The sequence below is a fragment of the Diadema antillarum genome, unplaced genomic scaffold, assembly GCF_040938485.1.
Source record: "Diadema antillarum isolate AM-2024a unplaced genomic scaffold, OU_Dant_1.0 scf00000024, whole genome shotgun sequence".
Classification (NCBI taxonomy): domain Eukaryota; kingdom Metazoa; phylum Echinodermata; class Echinoidea; order Diadematoida; family Diadematidae; genus Diadema; species Diadema antillarum.
In genome coordinates, this window is record NW_027270913.1 from 3,067,032 (window position 1) to 3,084,224 (window position 17,193).

Sequence of the window (17,193 nt, forward strand, 5' to 3'; positions counted from 1 at the left end):
CTCACGGAGGAAAAAGAAAAAGAAAAGGACCACTCCAGCTGCGCGACAAACAATGACAGTCAAAATGACGAAATTGGCACTCTTTTTGTATATTTCCTTCAGTGTTTTCCCGTTATTTCTCTGCAGAAATCACACTCTTGTGCTGAAGGTAAGTGACCATACACTATTCGTGAGATATTGGTGTCATAAATTCCGTTTTTCGACCTCTTTGCACTGTACTTTGTTCGAGTGCAGTTTAATTTTCTGTAGTCCCATATATCCATACGTGTGTTAGTGCGAAAGATGCATCTTGTTTCTCGTTAAAATTTACAACAAAAGGGTTTTTGCTGTGGTCTTGCCCCAAAGCAAACAGATATCCATCCTTTTTAAGCCTAGAAAATTCCTTTAGTAATACAGGGTCTTATACTTCATAGGGATCGTGCACAGATTGGACTTAAATGCTTGAAGTAGCAGTTGTTGAGTGTATTTGTGACCTGTGCTGTGTATTGACAGAATATTAATATTCTGAGTGATGATCATGATCGACGCGATGATGGTGACTTACAATATGTAGATTGTTGCATTGTCCATTGAACTAAGTAAAACTTGTAGAATAGTCCATACAGACTACTTGTCTGAAAGCTTTTATAGAAACTATACGATTACACATCAGTTCGGGAAACCCACTCACAAGGGGGGCCCCTCCTTATAAGTAACCCGTCCCCCTTATAAGTAACCCCGTCCCCCTTATAAGTAACCCCCGGGGCACCCCTTATAAGGAGTCTCCACGCTTTTTTGCAATGCAACGCGAAAATGAAAGGACTGCGGCAATTCGCTTGATTATGTCCATAAAGCTTCACAAGTTTCCTAGTTACTCACGAAATTTGAGCAAAATCGGTTTGAGGCATCATATCTAAAATCATGGATTTAAATGCGATGTCCAACGACCCATGCGAATGCTGAAATGCGAGCGATTACTGGCGTGAGTGTCGCCAGGCGCGGCGGCGCGGCAATGCTTGAGTGCAGACGTGGCGACTGAGTACGGAGACTCTCTCGTACTCAGTCGCCACGTCTGCACTCAAGCATTGCCGCGCCGCCGCGCCTGGCGACACTCGCGCCAGTAATCGCTCGCATTTCAGCATTCGCATGGGTCGTTTGACATCGCATTTAAATCCATGATTTTAGATATGATGCTTCAAACCGATTTTGCTCAAATTTCGTGAGTAACTAGGAAACTTGTGAAGCTTTATGGACATAATCAAGCGAATTGCCGCAGTCCTTTCATTTTCGCGTTGCATTGCAAAAAAGCGTGGAGACTCCTTATAAGGGGTGCCCCGGGGGTTACTTATAAGGGGGACGGGGTTACTTATAAGGGGGACGGGTTACTTATAAGGAGGGGCCCCCCTTGTGAGTGGGTTTCCCGAACTGACATCTACACAATCCAGGTTATCCACATAGAAAGTAAATTAGTCTAAATTACCTACTAAATTTACTAAACAAAAAATGTGCATTTTACATGTGTAGGCCTAGGGCCCTATGTCATTTGTACCAGCTGATTACTTACCAGTACTGACTTTTGTTGTTGGCCACAGATAATGCAAATAGAATTCTATATTTGCTATTGCCAGTATTTATTGTCATTATTTAAACTAACATTTCTGGATTCATACACTAAGTTAGTGACTAACAGTCTTAGAACAGATACTGTAAATCACAGTGTACTGTACTTTTCAGCATCTTGCAAGCCTTTCATGCAAATAATACCCTACCTTAGCAATCTTGCTTGCTCTGTAACCTATTTTTAAATGGTTTGGCAATTGCATGTCAATGTATGAGTATCTTCACCTTTTAAACACCCTCAATTAATTTCCACAACAGGAGGAGAAGAGACAGGACATAGAAATTACCAGCTTTGGGTTCCTCAAAGGTGGGACCTTGACTGTAAATATCTCAGAACTTGGAATTCCCAAACCTAAGGATCCAAGCATCAAGCTCCCAATGGTTGGATTCACCCTCGATGTGTCTCGAAGCTTTGAAAGTGCCAACTATGCAGTGAGTGAAGTCCCATGAACCAACATATTAAGTTAAAAGTGTGTCTTAGACCCCATTTACAGTGTACGTGTAGGGCTGGGCCGAGCCCAGGCTGAGGCCAGCTTCAATCGCGGTACTCATCCTCGCAGTTCTGTCCATTTACAGTGGAGGGCTTTGCCCTGGCTTTTAATTCAAACCTTTCAATTTTTTGTCATAGTGGCGCTCTGCTTGTAAACAAACGATTTATGTTGGGAGCATGCCTTTCGCAGTTTGGTACCGCATTTGGCCCAGTTTGCCTTTACAGTGAGAAAAGGCCAGGCTGAGCACGGGCTGAGCCCTGGCCAAGATTACCTCCAGAGCTTGGCCAAATGCACGGCCGTTTTTGGTACCGCAATTTGGCCTTTTGAGTGTTTACAGTGAAAGGAAGGCCGGCTTAGCCCGGCGTTTTCACTCACTGTAAATTTGGTTTTAGTTCCCTTACACTGTTAATTACAATTATTATCTAAGACATATTCAATAAAAAAAAAAAAAAAAAAAAACATTTGTAGGAAAATTACAATGTATCTGGTGTACAGAAACAGTATATGGACTGTTTAATTTATATAGTGCAACATCTGAAAATCAGGAATGCATCTACGCTTAAATTTAGCACATTGAATTTCTGTGAGAAGAAGCTTTATAATAGTCTTCTATCTACCGTACCACATTAAAGAGATTGTATAGTTTTGGTTGAGACCTAACTTCAAGTTTCTAACAGTTTTGGATGAGATAATGAGAAACCTCGTATGAAATATGAAAGATCATTAATTCCAAGAGGCATTCAACGTTTATTTGATGAAAATTTGTTTTGATATGGCTGGGATACCCAAAACAGAGTAATCCTAATAAAATGTGGGACCCAGCTTTTCTTACTGTACGATCGCTTTATTTTACTTTGTTTTTAGATGTCTCAGCCATTCCAAAACCGTTTTTCATCAAATAAGCTTTGAACTTTTCTTTAATGGTGTGCTCTGCACTATTTCATAGGTGATTTCTTGGTATCTCGCAAAAAGTTAAAAGCCCAATCCTCGCCTCCACCAATACTGTACCATCCCTTTAATACTATCCACACTTTAAAGATTAAGTAAATTTTCTCTTTTAGCATGCATACTTTGCTAGGAGACTTACATGTATCAAAGCATACATATTTGGTCTTTTAACCGTCTTTAATTTGTTGAATCAAAACATTGTTTTTTAGTGATGCAGTGTCAAATGATAATATTGCTCAAGTTATTTTTGTTTTGTGTGTGTGTGTGTGCTTGTGCATAAAACCAGGAGGACCATGCTAACAGCCACTGTGTCTTGAAGCCAGGAAGTGTAGGAAAGAATGATTCCGTGGCTACAGTTTATCTCACATTCAATTTCACAGATCCCCACAATATCAAGTAAGTATGCTAACCAATTTATTGAAGACTATGCTACAATACATGCACATGTTTATAGCAGGTACTTGCAGTTAAGCTACAAAAAGGGAGAGCAAATTTTATCAAATAAATTGAATTAATTAAACAGATATATTGTCTCAAGAATGAGTCTCATAGGTATAAATGACAGTGCTATTATTTTCCCCTTTTTTACAGTTTAGTGGCAAACCTATTTACATAATGAGTAGCTGTGATGGGTTGTCTACAGTTTTGTACATTTGGATGAACTGCCAGATATATTCAAGTGATATGAAAGAAATCTTCAGGGGCTATTAATTTAGAGGAAAACTTGTAACCATAAATGTCAGAAGATATGAATAAAAATACTTAGGTGTAAGGATTCCAACCTGTTATGTGCGTATGAACTGTGTAGAATTCATGTTTTGAGTTTTAGGGCATGCAATGTATGGCTGCCATTGAGTCTGAAAATTTCTGACAATTTTGAGTTTGTCCTATTTTGTTACTTCTCATTTTCATACAACAGGCTAGATGTGAATAGGTGGGGTAGGAGACTCGAGAACCTGAGGATTGTGCCGATGCATGAGGGAAAAGATGTGTGTGCATCAAAAGCCAAGGATGCAAGTGAGACCAGTCCGGTCAAACTAGATGAGCAGACCCTTATTTCCACCAGACGTAGGCGGGCAGAGCTGGGGGAAGAATCACAGAATGAAAACATTCCAGGCAGCAAAGGTTTGCAAAAATTTCTGTGTCTATGTGTGTGTGGGGTGGGGGTGGGGGTGGGGGATGGGGGTCTGTAAATGATTGAGCTGTGGAATCACAGTGTGAGAAGTGTTCAATTTTCCCTCTGTCTGTCTTTTACTTTTCAGTTATATCTTTCTTGTTCCAAAATTATCTGCTATACTGTGGTGGAGAGTACAGATGCAGATTTATGTGGCTTCATGCAATGTTATGATGCTCATTAAAGCTATTTCTTGATTGTTACCATTTTCAGGTAAAAAGGGGGAGATTGAAAATAAAAAGAAGCACATGCCTGAGCTACATTCAAACTAAAATGCATTCATGGTTTCCATACAACTGGAGGAATATTAAACGACACGTTGTAAATACTTTATAAAGCTGTTATTTTCGTGTACAGATATTTTCACAAGATCTTTTTTTTGTGTGTGTAAATTGACACTGGGGCTGTTGTAAGCACACTACTACCCTAGCGCGTGCCCTCATTTTCATGTGTTGTTGAATTTGTGGTCGAACAGGAATTCACAAAATTTGTGAAAATTAAACCCTCGGGAAAATAACAGCTTATGCAGTACCAGTAGCCAAAATTATTGCCAGACGAGTACACTGTATTACTATAGGCACTGACAAGGATGCTAAAGTATTTTTCCCAACCTTTGAAACACATGAATGAATGTCCTTGTGCTGTAGACAAAGAAGAACCAAATGGCAAACTCCAGACAGAGGAACAGAAGGATAGTGCCAAGCCAGAGGATAGTCCTGGAGGTAATGGGGATGGCGAGTCACCAAATGCACCAGCAGCAGTGAACAGCGACGCCGATGCGGACCCACAGAATCAAGCTCCAGCTGCCCCCAACCAGGAAGCAGCCCCCAACCCAGAAGCAGCCCCCAACCCGGAAGCTGCCCCCAACCCGGAAGCAGCTCCCAACCCGGAAGCTGCCCCCAACCCGGAAGCAGCTCCCAATCAAACCCCTGCTGTCAAGACCAAGCAACCGATAAGACTGCCAGTGACTTCGCAGGCAAAAGGAGACGTCATGTTCTTCAACACAAGTGTAAGGACATTAAATTTACCCATATGACCTTAGTTGTCATGAGCAGGTACCAAAATCTCATGAAGGGTCATTATGTTGTTTGGTAATGGAATCATTCTCACAGAAGTTGTCTGATATCCATTTTAAATGACTAAATACAGTATGCAATAGATACAAATAATTGTTTGGTATAGGCAATGTTGTGCCGGCCACAAGCTAAAATCATCTACATACAAAATACACTTGCTCAGTACTGTATGCATTATACTCTGTAAGACTAGAATTGACCATCATATAGAAGGTGTGCTGCTGGCAAAACATAGCATTAATGCCAAAGTCTGTGAGTACTGTATCTATGAGATAATTAAGAGGAATATTTCACCGAATTAAATCAAGTTAAATCAAGTTTGATTCAGGGGAGGATAAGCTGTAAGATGAAAAATTTGGCTATGTTTAGTATTTGTCTGAGGGATAAGTGGTCAAGGGTGTGAATGAAACATGTGACAGACTTTGTCATCATTATCAACCAACTTCGATTTGATGTCAGATATATCAGGGTGAAAATAATACATTTAGAAAATCTAGGCCATGCAAAAGTGCTAGAAGTGCTAGATTACATGAGATAAAGTAAACTGATATTCACCCACACAGTCACTCTTGATGTGTCTGAGCATTTCAAAATGAACATGTACAATGTATGTGTTGACTTTCACTCCCCATATCTTGCCTCTTTCTCCGTTTGTGTCTGTAATTTACTTTGCTTCAAACTCTTCTTCTTTTTTTTTTGTCTGTCCTCCAGCTCTGCTCTCAAATGACTTCATACCATGTTTTTTTTTTTTTTAAACATATTCTAAAGTAGTTTCGTTGGAATATGATGGCTTTTCAGCTGCAATTTGATCATATATTATCTTTGGTTCTCTGTTTCCTCTCTTTGTCTCCCTGTCTGTTTCTTCTTTTCGTCCTGTCTGTGTGTGATGCCATTGGGGAAGACAGTTTGTGGTGTGTGTAACTGATACACAGGAGGAGGGTCTGTACAGCTTCTTTTTCCATCACTGTGCCACAGACGAGAAGGCTCACGTACAGCCAGTCAACCTGTCTGTGAGTATCACAATCTCGTCAGTATTCTCTCTTGGTCTACTCATGAATTCTCTAAAATAATGCTCTTTTGAAGGGCATTAGCAGCCAAGTTGGCAGATTAAATAAAGATTTGCTGTTAAGATGGGCCATTGTAAATGCTAGCCATGCTAAGCCACCTGTGTACACCTGTGTCATGGTAACATTTTGCTGCCATAAAACCTCATATAATCCATCTCTCTAATAACATGTTACAGGTGACTCTTGTGGCAAGGAAATCCTTGGGACCAGTAGATGAAGATGTTGGGACATGAATTTTTACTTTATTACAACAACATTTTTATTTAACTCTCCTATCACAGGAGTATGCTGTATACATAGGGGAATTCAAATGCTTCTGGAGTAAGCATTTGCAGTGCACTGCAAAGCTCGTAAATAGTAATTAAATATACTATGCACCGAGATGTTCCAGTTGATGTTATGAATCCTCAGGTGACTGGCATACAGTGTAGCACTATTTTCTGAGGGGTGCAGCACTGAAGAAAAGAGTAACCATGCCAGTTATGGAAGAACCCATAATTTCAGCTGGTACCTCAAAAAGTGTGTGGCGTGTTTGATTTATATCCTACAAAAGAAAATTCTAGACCTATATGTAGGTAAGAGATAATGATAATATAATAACGATAAACACTAAATTGTATCAGCTTGTCACGTCTGCTCATTTTGCCTAGTTACATAACCTAGTGCAGCACAGTGCATCGGCAGCGCACTCTGGAAGATGCAGTTGTGTAGCGCAGCGCATGCAGTAGTGGAGAACAGTGCTGTGCAGTGCTAGTGCAGTGCAGGCGTCGCACTCACAGCTGGTTCGAGTACTAGTTATGCAGCCTCATCCCGATTATGATTCAACTTGTTGAGATATCAATAGCCTAATAAAAAAGCAATATCAATATCTTGATCAAAAATTGATGTCAGAATCTTGGTGTGGCGGAAAATATACCAAGGCTGATGTCACGCCACTTCTTTCTTTTCATGGTGAAATTATTATAGGTCACATAAGAAGTTCTCAGCCAATCTTAGTTCGACAGTATTATGATGTAGGACATAATTATTATAACCAATGTCATCAATGATTGTTGTTATTACATGTATCTGTTTCTCTGTTTTGCTCCTCACTCCAGCTTAACATCGTTGAGCAGAACCTGGGTCCCAACTACCTGTCGGCAGGGGATATCCCTCTCCCGACCCTCTACAGTGCCATGTCTGTCCTGTTCTTCTGTTCCGCTATCTACTGGATCTACTACCTTTGCCACCAGCCGGTGGTCTTCAAGATACACTACCTCATGTTCTTCCTGGCCCTGCTCAAGTCACTCTCGCTTGTTTTCCACGCTGTAAGTATCCCAAGGTTGTCACTCACGAAATAGTAGTGATGATAAATTTAGTTGAGGAGGAGGAGGATGTTCATATTGATGTTGATGGTTGTGATAGTTGTGATGATTGTGTTGATGATTATAACACAGAGTGGAAAATATGAGAGTTGATAATGTTGATAAAGATCATGATGTTTGTGGCATTTGTGATGATTGTGATGATGATATTGTTTTTATGCCTCCGCCCTGAAGTGTCGCGGGAGGCATTATGTTTTCGGGTTGTCCGTCCATCCTGTCTGTTCGTCCTTCCGTCCATAATCAATTTTATGGACAGTATCTAAAAAACCGTTAGAGGAGGTATCCTAATGAAACTTGGCTTGTATATGTATGAGTGGGCGAAGTTGTGCCTATCAACATTTTGGCGCACATGCTCAAGGTCAAATGCTCAAAATTTCACTATTTCCCCCATATCTATGCAATACAAGAAGATATTTTCTTGAAACTTAGTGTGTACATGAACTACCAAATAAAGATTCTGCAGAGCGAGTTTATGGTCGTGAGGTCAAAGGTCAAGGTCAGGTGAAAATGTCAAAATTGCACTTTTTTCTCCATATCTCACAAATGGTTCAAGGTATCTTCATGGAACTTGGTACATATGCATGTCCTGACTGACAGTAATTATCTAGGGAATTTAGGGGTATTGGGTCAAAGGTCAGTGGTGAAAGGTCAGGGTCAACTCCTCAAAATGTTACTATTTCCCTCTTATCTGTGGAATGTTAGCAGGATTTTTCTTGAAACTTAGTGTATGTGTATGTGTATGCATGTATTACCCAATAGAGATTCTCATGGAAGTTTTTGCCAAAAGGTCAAAGGTCAAGTGAAAGTGGTTAATTTCACTTCTTCCTTAAACTTATAAAAGGGTCAAAAGTCAAGTAAAAATCCTCAAATCCCCAAGTACCTGCAATCTTAGACAACATAGCCATTTATCCAATTCAACCTAGTTCAGTGAAAGTGAACATGCAATACACTGGTGACAAACCTGTTATCTTAATAATTTGTTAATTATATGAAATTGTCATCACACATTGTCAAGACATTGTACTATAGACCTATTACTGTAAAAGTGGTTTCTTTCGCGTACAGATACTTTCACGGTTTCCATCGGTGCCAACTTTTTCGCGTGTGTTTAAATTCGTGGTCGGCAAAACCTGTTTTATTTTCACATGAAAACCCAAACTATTATCCAATTATTCTTTTATTTATTGAATAGAAATTAAAATCAAATGCAGGCTTACCTGAAATCCCATCTCTTGAGTACTTTACAATGTATAACATGCTTGTACCTACATTGCACGGTATCGCTGTGTGTGTGTGTGTTAACCATCAATACACTCAATGCGCGGAATCTTAGTGTGTGCATGTGCGCAATAGTGTTGTAACAATTTCGCGTGACTTTTCAAAACATTTTCGCGTGATGTTAGATTCGCGGTTCAACCTCAAAGCGTGAAAAGTATGAAAATAAAACCACCGCGAAAGAAACCACTTTTACAGTAGGAGAACCATGCATTACGATGGAGGCATACCAGTCGCCATAGCGACATATCTAGTTAATAATGTGATCATGATGATGTCATTCCATACTGGATGGAATCATTTTCTCAGCTATTAACAGTTTCTTGGAAACACCATGGTAGGTTGCTATTTTGCACCGATTTGTACATATGTATTTATAGTATAAACTTGTCATGACCTTGAATGGGGAAGCAGGACATATAATAGGTATGAAAGCTTATGCACTGCTTTTCCTGGTTTCCAAATTACTGGTTGGCATACAACATGCCACAAGTGGGGGCAAATTGGTTTTGAATGGGCAGATATACCCAAAAAACAAACTGGTCCAAATAAAAGGTTGGATCAAACTGTTAGTAGGATCACTTTGTTTGGATATCTCAGCCATATTTTAGAACCAATTTCCATCAAATGAATTTTTTATTCTTGTTAGCAATGTGTGCTCTTAATATTTTGTAATAAGTGGCTTCTAATTATCTTGCAAATAGTTTAAATCTGACTCTCTCATCTCAACCAAGACTAACATCCCTTTACGAGTTTTATTCTTCATCATCAGAGCTCTGTGATTCCTATGTAAATCCGATTCTCTTTCCTTCTGTCTTAGGTTGATTACCACTTCATTGCTCAAGATGGATCACCAATGCAGGCCTTTGAAATTCTATTCTACATCACATATTTGTAAGTTTTGACAGTTTCTGCTCCTAGAAATTACATTTCAATATTCATGTGGAAGATTTGTGCTAAACGTAGATGGGGAATTCCTTTCAAGTATGTCATTTTGTAGTAGAAGATTGACTTGAAGATGTTATGTGAACAGGATTGGCAAAAATTCCTACTTATCACCATGCATGTAGGAAAGTATTGTGCTAATATTTTGCTTGCAAATGGAGTATTGAAAGGCAAAATAGTGAGAGAATAGAAAAGCAAAATTATTTTAGCTTTGAATGTAACAAAACGTGATAAAATTGGTAATATGCTGTGCAAAGTTTCTAAGTTCAGTATGTCTTAATGTAATTGATATCTGAGAGCTTACACTGTGAGTGTTATAGTCTAGTTTTTGAAAACTGAAGCTTTGCAATGATTGCAGTCTCCATGTTGTCAGTTTTTGCTAAAACCAATTGACCATAAGCACGTAAGTTAGTAGTGTTACAACTGTAATTATCTTAAGTTGTAATTATTACAAAGTGTGGTTGAAACTGGCCAAATGTGTAAATGAGTGTAAAATCTGGTTAATATGAAGGTTACTATATGCAGGTTTACATAATTACACATATTGCTTCAACTCTGCAGGACAAAAGGAGCGCTTATGTTTGGTACAATCGTTCTGATTGGCTCCGGCTGGGCCTTCATCAAGCCAATCCTGTCAGACAATGACAAAACTCTCTTCTGGGTCGTCATTCCTCTTCAGGTAAGCCTAGATTCTTTTCACCTCGCACACATGGCCTCACTGGGATTTCATTTTACAAGTAACCTCAGTGGCCTGTACATCTTTTCTCATCCCAGTTCCTACACTCTACCATCATTACACTTGTTAACATTTGCTGCTTCCACCTGGATATCATCAGCCAATTTGATATGACAAGTTGGATTTTTAACTGAATGCAGGGAAAGTATAAAATTCTGAATGTTTTATGTCACTCACCCTCCTCCTTTGCCTCTCTGTGTCAGAGATGCCAACTGTATCCTGTTCTTTGTTAAAAAAACTGCATATGTCATGGGAAGTGCAGGTTTTTCCCAGTTGTATTACTACAATTCAAATGGTTGTTACAGGAAAGGTGAAAATACTGTTTTTCCATCAAACATACACGCATGCGTAAGCAAGCAAGAGAGAGAGAGGGAAGTAACAAAGAAAGGCCTCAAAATGAGAGCATAGTGGCATGGGGCTAATACGAGAGCATTATTTACTAATGGTTCCAAAATATTTAAAACCCTTGTGCCAACCACATAGTGATTTCACGATGTATTTATTGTGACCTGCACACAAGTGGCTGTTTTTGTCTCCTTTGATAGATTCTGGCCAATGTGGCATACATCATTACTGACACATCGGAGGAGGGTGATTCGCAGTACTACATGTGGAAGGTCATGTTTGTGACAGTCGACATAATTTGCTGCGGAGCCATTCTCTATCCAGTCATCTGGTCAATACGACATCTGCAGGAGGCTGCCCACACTGACGGCAAAGGTAAGGAGTGGGACTGAAAGTATTTGGGCACACACATTTTCCCTTCTTGTTTATATGTGCGGTTTATCTTACTTCCCCTTTGCTGCCCTACAATTTTTCTTCCATACTCCCTGCTATTGCTTGCAAAGTTCAGAAGAGCAAATATCTTTTGGTATGAGTTTTCTTCAATTTGTCTCCCTCTGTACAAATAAAATTTGTAAGATCACAACTGCAGATCTATCATTTTGACAAACATGTCAGAAAAAAGGAACCAGCAGTAATTGAACCTGTCTTCTACTGCTTTCTGGGCAGCAGCACTACTGCCAGGCTGTCCCTGGTTGCAGGCAGTGACATGATGGACGTGGAACAAATACCCAAGCTCCGAAATCTGGCATTGTCATAGCGTTAAAGTGATACAAGACATATTAAACAGATGCATGAGATTATTAAGCAGATCAATGTACATGTCTCATCAAGCAATCGTCTTGACTAAGGCACAGGGGAGTTGTATGTACAGATGTCTGTTTGTGTTAATCTTCTCTGCTCTGTAAAAAGATGCTCCGCTTTGTCTGATATTTGTTGCCTGAAATTTGGCACACAAGGAATTCGAAATTTGCTTCCAAAGTATGTGTGCTGTGCAAGGTGCCATGAAGTAGAAATCAGTGGAAACCATGCTCTACTTTCTGTGAAGATTACATTAAAGTTAATGATGATACCTTTTATCAAGATACATTAAGCTTTTCTCTATAAACTATTGTTTAGGTAATGGTGGTCGCTAGAATTATCACTCCTGCTCTATGTATCTTTTCTCTTCACAGCTGCAATAAGCCTTATCAAGCTAAAGCTCTTCAGGTCCTACTATGTGTTGGTAAGTCTTGTATGCTTTGTTCAAAACACCAAAAATACTACTATCTGATCAACAATGAGTGTTAAATGAAATACTGTAGTATGGTGATTATTTTATACACACACTATGATTATATTGCGCATGTAGTACAGTATCATAGTATAAAGGTGAAGATTGAAACTTACTGAATGATTGAAAACATGCCTTGTCTTTCTTTGACATTATATCTCTTGGATTGTTGTATGGTTTCAAGAGCTTAAATTGATGAAGATACAAATGGTGTGTGAGTAAAAATGGATTGTCCCTACAGTGTATCTGCTCCATCTTTGTTCCATCTAGTCATTTAATGTATATGTCTGAGTATTTCATATATCTGTTCACAAATTCATTCATTTATATATGTAGTTAGTTGAATTAATCTTTAATTCTTGACTCCTTGAAATGATTGCCATTTCAGCCATAGCTGAGGCCTATTTTCAAAGGGGTCCTTACTTTTCACTTTTGCGTCTCAACTTTTCCAGTGGGAGATTGATTATCATTGAAACTAAAGGATGTTTTAGAATTGATTTTTATGTATGTTCTATAATTGATTCCCCCACATGCATACATCTAAAAAACCATGCTTCAAAATATGATTATGCCATGGAGAAGCAAGAAGCTGAAATGATACTTTAATGATTTGGAAAATTATTTTTCTCACTATGAATTGTAATCCATAGTTGTGTCTAACTTTCTTATACCATACACAAAGTCTCCAGCGAGCTTCAGTGATTTTGTGAAGTCATGTTTAGGATCTCCATATCCCCGCACCATGTAGGGATTTGTATTATGATCCAGTTTTGGGAAGAAGTTAAGACAATGTCTGCCTGAACATGTTTGTGCAACCGAATGTAAAGCTGGGATTATTGAATGGCATGAATATTATTGAATGGCGTGAAGAGGCTCATTTCAGATTCATATATGTCTGAATTGTTTCCTTCTCTCATAGGTCGTATGCTATATCTACTTCTCCAGAATTGTGGTGTATCTCCTAAAGGTGAGAATATGCTCTTTCATTCAGCATCTAGTACAACTGGCAAGTCTGCACTTTGTCATGAAAATTTATGCAGGAACGCATTCACTGCTCTGTATTTATTTTTTAGATCAAGAAAATGAGCAACAATTGTACAATTGTTAGTCTCCTGTAGTGTAGAAATAACATTTTATTTTAAAAGAATGCATGACTTGAGCAATTCCTCTCTTGTAATTAAACAGCATGCAGTTTCAAATTTACTGTATATGCCATATATTCGATAGTGAGTCAAATTTTTCGCGAATTGGGACTTCCCGACAATTTCGCGGATGGTCAAATTCACAATTGTGGAGTGAAAGACTAAACAGAGAACATATGCATGCACGTCACATTCAGGTCAGGATCAGAGTTAATATTTTCACATGTTTGAATTCCCAAATAGCACCCAACTCGCGAAATTTGCAAATTGAAATAAATACCTTGAGAGATATTCGGCACATACAGTAGACCCTACATCTTGTGCTGAAATAGTGGCAGTGCGTAGTACCTTTGACAGAAACTGCCAACAGCACTGACTTGTAAAATGTAGCGATTATAGGGGTTCTGAATCTTCTTATAAAGATAGTGTAGATTTATACAGTTGACAGCTACCAATCTGTTAAAGAATAATGAGGCAAATATTTGTAGTTTATTTCCTTTCTATCAGTAAGTTTCGTTTGTGGTATTATTCAGTTTAAACAAGAAAAACCTTTCAGGTATTCTTACTCTGTGTCTGCTCCGCATGATATCAAGGAATTGATTTGATCTCCCTTAAACCAGTTGAAGACTAGTGCCAAGTATACTCGGGCAGATGTCTATGGGAAATGTGTGTTGCAGCAAAATCAGATCGTCCTCAACGGGTTAACACCCCCATCACTTTTCTCTTTGACTGTCTAGGTTACCATGCCATTCCAGTTCATGTGGTTGGACGAGTTCTTCTTTGAGTTGGCAACGTATGTCTTCTATGTGGTCACAGCCTACAAGTTCCGCCCAGGAACAGACAACCCGTACCTCCAACTTCCCTCAGACGATGAAGATGATGAAGACTTGGAAATGGAGGAAGTGTAAGATTTTTTGTCAAAATTTGATATAGAAAGAACCCAATTCTCCATCTCCACACACATACAGTTGTGGTATGTTGGTGGTTTTATCTTTAATGTGTCCTGTTGGCCTATACACCCATTTTATTTATTTATTTATTTTTTTGCTAACTGATGATATCAGTGAGATGATATAAACATGCTTCAAATGATTTTACTATTTGACTCATTCCAAATGTATTTGGATGTACACCTCACAGATTTATTGTGTCTTTGTGTGTATTTTTACTTACATAACATGCCATGAAGCATATATCTCTATTTCTGCCTGTACAAATTCTCTTATTGTGGCCTTTCTGTAATTCCCTTCCTTTTTGTAATCTGTGTATATTTTTCCCAGTAATTACCAAGGTTGTTGTATGTATTCATGTTAATAGACATTATTATCATCATCATCATCATCATTGTCATTATGATCATGCTTTTGTCCTGTGTAATAAACACTAAACATTTCCTCTAAGCTGGACTAACAGTTTGTATTCCTAAACATAATGATTAGCAGTTAGATTATATCTAAATGGTAAAGCCACAGATATCCAAAAGAGACCAACACACAAGTGAAATGAATGCTTAGAGAAGTGGAGGGGATTTCAAAGCTTTTGTATGTAAAGAGGTCATAGGAAATGAGTGAACATATATTTGTTATGAATTCTGAGGAAAATGACCTTGCATGTACTGTTGTGAAATTTGCAGTGTCACCGAGACGGGCCTGTCGGAGGGCATGAAGAGGTTACAGGTCAACGGAACTCGTGCCGTCCAGCGCGAAGCCAACCACAGTGCGTAGACCGGACAGTGCCTGGTATCCCCTGATCCACATCCACTACCTGGTACCATCATCCCTTGTCTGCAAAGCATCCTGACGTGTTGTCACGGCAACTCGGGATTCACACCGTGGGTCACAGGATTTCCAAAGGACATGTGAATTAGTGTGATGAAGCGTGAAGTGGAGCAGCACTATTAAAAGCAAGTTGTTGTTCATGCAGATGCAGCAGAAATGGCAAAGGGTATTGTTGGTACCACATTGGCTCTATTACTTTGGAGGAGAGTGGTAGGCAGGTGTTGTAATTGATTGTCTTCTTTACAGATGTTCTAGCATACAAGCCAGAGGCACTTCAAATTATCAAGTGACTTTTGAATCAAATTCATGTAACTACTCATGTCTTTTCCAAATCCTCCACAGGGTCCTGTGTGCTCTCGGCGGTTTGTGATTTTATGTGGATATGAAGTCATTATAAAAAGCAGTTTGTGTTGATGTTGCATGGTGCTGTCTAATTTGTTTCCTTTGCTGATACAGTATGTTTGCAGTGTGTGTAAAAGGAAGGAAGAATTCATCTCAGCTTTCATAATAAGCTATTGAAGTGTGTTGCGCCTAAAATTTAAAAAGGCAGGTTTGGTTATGAAGGGAAAGATTGTTCATCAACTCCAAACAGCTTGCATTACATGTACATTATACCCTATCTTTCATTTGATTGTAGTTTGTGTGTGTACTGTAAAACGAGGAATGTTCGCGTGCATTTTAATTTCGCGAATTTCGTGAGAGCCAAGATTCGCGAAAATAAAATGCACATGAAAGTTCTTGTCTACACTATACACATTGAATGTTAGAGGCAACTCACAAAAATTTCATGCCGCGAAAAAGGCCGTCTGCTCCAATTCGCAAAAATTTCATGCTGCGAAAATATCGTGTTTTACAGTAAATCCTTGTGTGTTCACCCCCATTATGTTCATCTGCTTAGAAACTTTGGTAATAAGTGCTGTATAAATGATGTTTTTTTTTCCATCAATAAAAAAAGAAGTGAAAATAAGACAATAGTGCTTAACCTATCTCCAAACAATTTTCTGTGCAATCTCAATGGAGATGTCTAAGGTGTATATTTTTGTTTTTAATCACTAATGCATGAATCTGCTTTGCAGTAATTGAATTTTAGTTTTGAATGTTGTGTGGTTTTGTTTGGTGAGTTGGCTTGTCTTGATACAGTATTGATTCATGTATTGACAGACTCTTGCCTTTTTTCATCACAGGGCCTGCTATTGATGATTGTTAGCTAAACAAGTACAACAAAATGACGTTATCACATGTACTTTATGTAAATATTGCTGCTTCTTGTCACACGTTTTCACCAAGACGTCTTCATGTCATGTTTGGATGTGTGCAAAAGTACATATGCACACCATACGATAGATGCATACAGGTCGCATCTAAGAAGAATATTTTATGGTCATTTGCAATCATGGTCTCCATCATGTTAGAACAGAAAGATGTGCCAAGCGAAATGTTAGCCCTTTGATTTTGTTTTTATGTTAGTATCATGCAGTTTTTCTTCACCATGTCATATATTAGGTTTATTTACATGTAATAGCTTGTTAACTCATTCATGATGGGTTTATTGGAAGAACTCGTCTCTGCTTTGAAGTTAATATGTGCATTTGAATAAGAACAGCAGGTTTGTGTTGTGTTGACTGTATAACAGACAGCAGAAATATTATTAAAAGAGACAGATGTGTTTTATTTGCAGATGCTATCATTGCTTTACAGATTCACTTTCAGTCTTTTTCAGAACTTGCCATACAATACAATGTAGGTAGGATGAGCAGTTGGAAAAGAGGAAATCCAGTCCAAATATAAGTTAGTCTGATAACAAAGAGTAAAATATTACAAGTTTAACGGTAAAATTTTTATTTTTGTGAAAAATAAGGAAGTTATGACATTCTGAAGTTCCGCGAATTTTTCAGGAAACAGTTCTTGAATGGTCAATATAAATATGCAAATGGCAAAGTGAGCATGTCATCCCCTCATAATTTGCCATATACTGTAGTTTGT

The 17,193-nt window shown here is 38.6% G+C and overlaps 1 protein-coding gene across 1 annotated transcript; it reads left to right on the forward strand.

The window, feature by feature from the left end:
* The first annotated feature begins 14 nt into the window (after positions 1-14).
* LOC139732672 (protein GPR107-like) lies at positions 15-16,082 on the forward strand. The gene is made up of 14 exons (XM_071643526.1): positions 15-148; positions 1,858-2,031; positions 3,325-3,434; positions 3,958-4,163; positions 4,860-5,221; positions 6,194-6,298; positions 7,453-7,662; positions 9,815-9,888; positions 10,501-10,618; positions 11,221-11,395; positions 12,193-12,242; positions 13,210-13,257; positions 14,170-14,336; positions 15,066-16,082. Exons 1-14 carry the CDS (start codon positions 53-55, stop codon positions 15,154-15,156), a joined length of 1,986 nt encoding a protein of 661 aa, XP_071499627.1. The 5' UTR covers positions 15-52; the 3' UTR covers positions 15,157-16,082.
* Positions 16,083-17,193: the final 1,111 nt, after the last annotated feature.